At 42.1% G+C, this 6,713-nt stretch overlaps 1 protein-coding gene across 1 annotated transcript in view; it reads right to left on the bottom strand.

Annotated features, from left to right (window-relative positions):
* mfsd2b (MFSD2 lysolipid transporter B, sphingolipid) overlaps positions 1-6,385 on the bottom strand; it is a 29,247-nt gene extending 22,862 nt beyond the window's left edge. The window contains exons 1-2 of the mRNA XM_080453607.1: positions 6,291-6,385; positions 4,766-5,128 (exon numbers count right to left, since the gene is read on the bottom strand). Coding sequence (XP_080309733.1) covers positions 4,766-5,110 — 345 coding nt within the window. The 5' untranslated portion in view covers positions 5,111-5,128; positions 6,291-6,385. The remainder of the gene's footprint in view (positions 1-4,765; positions 5,129-6,290) is intronic.
* Between the last annotated feature and the right edge of the window lie 328 nt (positions 6,386-6,713).

Genomic DNA, 6,713 nt, shown 5'->3' with positions numbered 1-6,713 from the left:
GATTGGTTCTGTGCGTACGTGCGTTTGTGCGTTTGCGTGTCAGTCAGTCAGTCAGTCAGTCAGTCAGTCAGTCAGTCGTGCGTGCGTGCGTGCGTGCGTGCGTGCGTGCGTGCGTGCGTGCGTGCGTGCGTGCGTGCGTGCGTGCGTGCGTGCGTGCGTGCGTGCGTGCGTGCGTGCGTGCGTGCGTGCGTGCCTGTCTGTTTGTGAACAAATTAATATACATACATGCATGAGGTCACAGGGACCTTGCCTTTGACCTTTGACCACATACTGTACTTCTAATCAGTTCATCCTTGAGACCAAGTGAACATTCATGCAAGATATCATCATCAAATTATCTCATAGCGTTCCTGAGATATCACGTTCACAGTGTTGGGACGGACGGGTGGATGGAAGGAAGGAGGAACAGATAGACGGATGGACAGATGGACAGACGGACAGATGGATGGACAGACAGACAGACGGACGTACGGATGGACCGACAAGCCAGATACATAATGGCACCGGCCTAGGCTGTTGCCGGCAGAGAAGAAAAATAAAAGTGTGAACAAATCATCAACAGTAGTTCCATTTAGCCCATCGTTCATTTGTATGGATTATGGATTACATAAAGGAAGAGTTGATTTAGATTGTGTGCTGGCAGCAGATGGCTTGAAATTACAGTGATAAATCTCTTTTGTGGTAAACATGTCATCACAGCAGCCTGCCTACTTGGCACACGATGGTGGCTAGAATCCCAAAGAATAGTCTGCATATCTCCAGAGCGATGTGCTCCGCTGAGCACGCTATAGCATTTCTGTCATGTTCTGCTTCCCTAGAGTACAGAGGAATGGCAGTTTAAAACGAAGTCACTAGTGACACATCTCTTTGCTGTGTCTGTTAGGAGTAGCTTATACTTCAGCGATTCACAGGGGGTTTAAATGGAAGATTAGCAGTGACAAGTGACCCACGATGGACTGCGTGCTAGGCTTGGACTGCATTTATATAGTATTTTTTCTAGTCTTTCCAACCAATAAAATGTGCTTTATGGTGTACTTCAGATTCTACACACGACTGTTACACATAAGGGGTCTTCAACGTTTTTCAGGCCAAGGACCCCTTAGCTGAGAGAGAAAGGAAACAGGGACACCCACTACATTGTTTACAATTGTGTTGCAGATTAAACTGTTTCATAGATTTCATAGATAGCTTCACTACTCCCCCCCCACCACACACACCAAACCTCTTTGCCAAAAATAGCAGATCTACAAGCTCACACACCTTGTGAGCTGTTATTTTCAGCTAATGTTCCGCTCAGAATAGGGATGCTAGGGTTCAAGTGGTTAATGTAAAAAAAGAAAAACTATCACACAAAGATTTGGCACCCCTATAGTAGCTCTGAGGACCCCCTAGGGGTCCCGGACCCCCTGTTGAAGACCCCTGACATAATGTGTTACACACACCGACGGCAGAGGCAACCATGCAAGGCACCAACCTGCTCATTGGGAGCAGTTAGGGCTTCAGTGTCTTGCTTAAGGGCACTACAACATGAAGCCAGTAGAAGCCAGGGATTGAGCAAGAAACGTACCGACTCCCAGACAACCTTATTAGCTCCTGTGCCACTGTCAACCCATTTTTTACGTGATATTGACATATTTATTAGGACATTTAGAAGATTTTTGCATACATAGAAACATAAACACAGTAATACTTGGAACAGCCAATGCTGCTTACCATTGACAATGTCACTGAATTGCCTAAGATAAACTTAGAAGTGTAGTTTATGTCAGTAAATATGAATGCATTCTTCAGCAATAAATGCACACATTTTTAAATAGCTTCAGCCATTTTCACATTAGATATATTACAAATCATATGGCTGATGATAACTTACAATGTGATATTGTATGCATTGATGTGCTTCAAACATCACTCTGGCCTGAGCATATACAGTAGTATATCTTTTTTGTATATTGAAACCATCACTGAGGTGAAATTATTTTTGCAATATGCAATATGATTATATATATATGTATATATATATACAGTATATATATATATATATAGAGAGAGAGAGAGAGAGAGAGAGAGAGAGAGAGAGAGAGAGAGAGAGAGAGAGAGAGAGAGAGAGAGAGTGAAATGTTCACGAAGCTTCCCTTTAACTACTGTAATAGACTGGAAAGCATTTACTTCAAAGGATCCTATTTATGTTGCAATCAAGAGCAGAACATTCTATAGAAACAGAATGAAAAAAGTAACCCTTCCTTCCGTCCTTCCTTTGTTCCAACAACCTGGAGCATTTACTGTAAGTCCCCTTACTTTCATAAACTTGTTTGCTCAAATTTCTGATTGATAGTCTGCAATGCCATGTATTCACAAGTTTTGAGACAAGACAATCCCCGATTTGTATACAACCAGTCCCACCAGTCTCACCAATGGCACTACTCCAACCAGTCTCATAACAGTATTCTACTTAACAGTACATCCTCATCTATGACAATTAGAGAGGAAAAATACAATAGCAGAACCACACTGTGACGCAGCAACTGCCAAGATGCTTTTGATGAAACACACAAAAGACATCTCAAGGTTTTCTTTTCCGGCTTAATAGCATCATTTAGAGAATGGTTTGACTTTAAATTCAGTTCATCACAAAGATAAGCCCTTCATCCTTGTTATAAGCCTTTCTCATCCTCTCGAGGGAAGCTGCCTGTTTATTCGTCTTAATTTGTGACAGAATGGTGATGCTTATTTGTAACAGCCTATAGCGGTTCAAAGAGTTGTATTCGAGCTAAATACGTGCTAAAACGTATAGGAACTGTGGCGCAGGACATGATGCAGCACAACTCCTTCATTGCACTTCATTTGCTTGTACCATTTATATGCAGTATATACATACTATATACAGTAGTAAGAACAGATTCAGTGTTCTCATGACTTTTTTTTTTATTTATTTTTTAGGACAGCTTGGAGTGCAATAATTTCACAGCATGCAAGGTTGCTACCAGCTGTGTTGTGTGTGTGCACTGTGCATGTGACGACAACAGACACTTTGAAACCCTGAAGCAACACAATATCCTCTTAGCTAATTTCCATTCACCATGAGACAATATTAAATGTACTGTATGTACTGTACAGCTATCTTGATAAAGGGACAGTAGTACACACAGCATGTACCGTAGCATTGTCTCTCTGTAGTTCCTCTGCTACAACTGCCCTTGAGCCATGTGTGCTCAGGAACGACATCAATAAGTAAGCATTCCATTTATTCACATTCCTCCTCACGCACGGCGCGCTGACACACAGGCACGCACAGTCACCCACTTCCACAGACCTGGCTGCCACTGTACTGTATGTGCCTTCCAATGGCAGTCATCCTCTACAGCAGTGGTTCTCAATTTGGGGTTCGGGGACCCCCCAGGGGTCGTTGAGTGGGATCCAGGGGGTCCGCATGCAGCAAAATGGGGAACAGTCACTTTTAAATAGTGAAATAGTGAAAATAGACGCTTTAGTACGAGCTACAAGTGAGCTACAATTTTCACTATTTATGCACATTTTTGCTTAAAATGACATTCCCAAAATAGGGATGCCATTGAAAGTGGTTCACTATTGTTTCACTGGCTTGAAGTTAGTCCAATGAGAGAATGTATAATAATGACTATTCAGATCATAGGGTCTCTCCACAGAATAGACCGTTGTAGAATTATCTAACAACAAAACATCTTCTCTTATCGGTCCTTGACAAGAAAATCTTTGGAGAACCTCTGCTCTACAATTATACGTTGTTATGAAGTTTTTCAGAAAACTTAGGTCAGGATTTACAATGTGTTTTTAGAATCGGCCTCAGGTCTAAATGGGTTAAACCCAAATCGTCTAAAATAGTGAAAGAACAGCAGACTCATCTGCTATTCTGCAAAGATAGTGAGCCTGTTTCCCTTCACTGTATCTCTCCTATTATACTCATGATTAGAAAGGACTTTGATGGGTGAAACGTTCAATGATGTCTGACAAAGAAAGCAATCCTCATCATCATCAGGAAAATAATCCCATCAGTGGTTCCTCAAATGACTGCAATACACTTCCAGTCATTCAAGCAGATTAATTGGGAGTTTACACCTCCAAAGGAAACAATGAACCTGATTAATGACATCATTAGATAAGCATCAGGACACTATCTCAACCCCCTATTCCGCCACGCCTGAAGTCACTCATAGATTGAGTAATATACACCGAAACTGCTCAATGACAAACACCAAAGGCAGGTTAAATTGATATACTGGAGGATTGCACAACATGGGCTGATCTACTAATATAATAATGGATGCACATGCATGTGCTTGACGAGAATGATATGATATGATTCAAACTCCCTGTCAAATGACTCTCCCTCTAAGCAAAGCAATGTCATAGCTCTACATGCAGAACTCCACACACACAGTACATGACTCATCTATAATAAAAATGCTCTAAGAGGGGTGTAAAAAATTAAAACCAATAAACAGAAAAAAAGAGGGGCACACCAGTATGTGCCCGGATTGTCCATGCATGGACCACATACCTGTAATTGAAACCTCACTGGTTCAAGAGACCTGTGTCCTTCCCCATTTTTGCCCTGAGTTTGCAGTCTCTGTCCTATCTAACTACAGCAAAAACGGACACATAATATGTACTGTATACATACACACACAAATATAACTCCATTTGGTTCCATTTGTACACTCTGATTATAATGCTAAAAAATAAAATAAAATAAAAAACACACTAAGAAGGTAAAGGTCCTCCTTACCTCTTGTGGGGGTTTGGTGAACGGTGGGTCAGGGGGTTTGATGAGCTTGCTTGCTGAGCTGAGTGTTCCTCTGTCTCCCTTCATGGCTGACATGCTGTGTGTGAGCCGGGGGCCGATGTGTTTCTGAGACGCTGTGCTGTTGAACTGAGTGTGACTGTGACTCCGCGTGGGAGCTAGAGGTCGAGGGGCGAGCCTCTGGGCGTGCGTCGGAGGCTGAAACTGGCTGTGGCTCTGGCTGCGCGTGTGTGTGTGTCTGTGTGCGTGTGTGTGAGCGTCGGGCCCCAGGGCAGAGGCTGGGAAATCCTCCTGCTCGTCTGTGACAGCTCTGCTGCTTTCTGATGCCATTTACACCACCGCTCTGTTCTGGAACGAGACCAGGAGGGCAGAGTCACACAGATGCTATAGACACACACACACACACACACACACACACACACACACACACACACACACACACACACACACACACACACACACACACACACACACACACACACACACACACACACACACACACACACACACACACACACACACACACACACACACACATTGATAAATACAGGCGGACAGACAGACAGACAGACAGACAGACAGACAGACAGACAGACAGACAGACAGACAGACAGACAGACAGACAGACAGACAGACAGACAGACAGACAGACAGACAGACAGACAGACAGACAGACAGACAGAAAGACAGAAAGACATATGGTACATCCATACCATTTCATGAATACAAGCATGTCACATTATACATATTTGATTCTGGTAAAATATATACAAGTAAAATCACAATAAAACTTAAAGCCAGGATAAAACCTTAAAGCATTATATATATATATATATATATATATATATATATATATATATATATATGTGTGTTTATATGTGTGTTTATATGTGCATGTTTGTGTTTGTGTATATATATGTATAAATATATATATATATATATATATATATATATATATATATATATATATATATATATATATATATATATATATATATACACAAACACAAACACAAACATGCAAACACATGCAAACTTGATACATGCACATAGGGCACATTCACAGACATGGACAGGCACACACACACACACACACACACACACACACACACACACACACACACACACACACACACACACACACACACACACACACACACACACACACGAACAAACACACACATTGAGCATAAGGTAACCGCTCAAGGCTCAGACAATAATACTGTAATGCCATTTAAGGTTATCATAGTTGATTCAGATTCACTGATTAATTTAAAGTTAGCCTTTAAAATATATAGTGCAGGGCTGTATGCTACTGCATCTTCATATCATTCTATAGGCTATGGTTCCCTACTGTAGCTGCAGACGGGACTCAGTCCAGATGTGTGTCCCGTATCGGGATTGTTTTTGGTTGAACGCTCCGTTATAAGTGCATCACCGTGCACGTGTGTGATGTAAATAATAACCATGCACCGAAAAAGGAATAAAGAGAAGCCGATGCATGACTTACCTCGTTGTGGACGAAGAAAAACCAGTCGTTGCCAGGACAGACGGTCAATCAGAGATATGATCAGTCAGTCAGACGGAGTGGATGATGAGGAGACTGCGGAGGATGGAGGCTGTCTACTCTGCGTGTCTCCACTCACTACAGCTGTTTTAAGCTGCAGATGAGGAACTGCGCCCCTCGGCGGCGACGGTCGCACACGACACAACGGATTACTGACTGTAAACCAGGGGTGGGCAGCCCCTGGTTTCGAATTCGATAAAATTCGATAAAATGAGTGAAGGGCCACACATTGTACAATTGAATTGAAACTTGAAACACATGGTGCTGAATGATGTTAAAACTGCATGAATTTGGTAGACATGCCAGACTACATTAGAATAAGGTCCTTGCTTTCACAACAACAATGTTCATCAACAAAATGTTGAT

The sequence above is a fragment of the Gymnoscopelus braueri genome (assembly GCF_963280865.1).
Source record: "Gymnoscopelus braueri genome assembly, chromosome: 16".
Taxonomy (NCBI): Eukaryota; Metazoa; Chordata; class Actinopteri; order Myctophiformes; family Myctophidae; genus Gymnoscopelus; species Gymnoscopelus braueri.
This window is presented reverse-complemented; position numbering and strand designations above follow the sequence as displayed.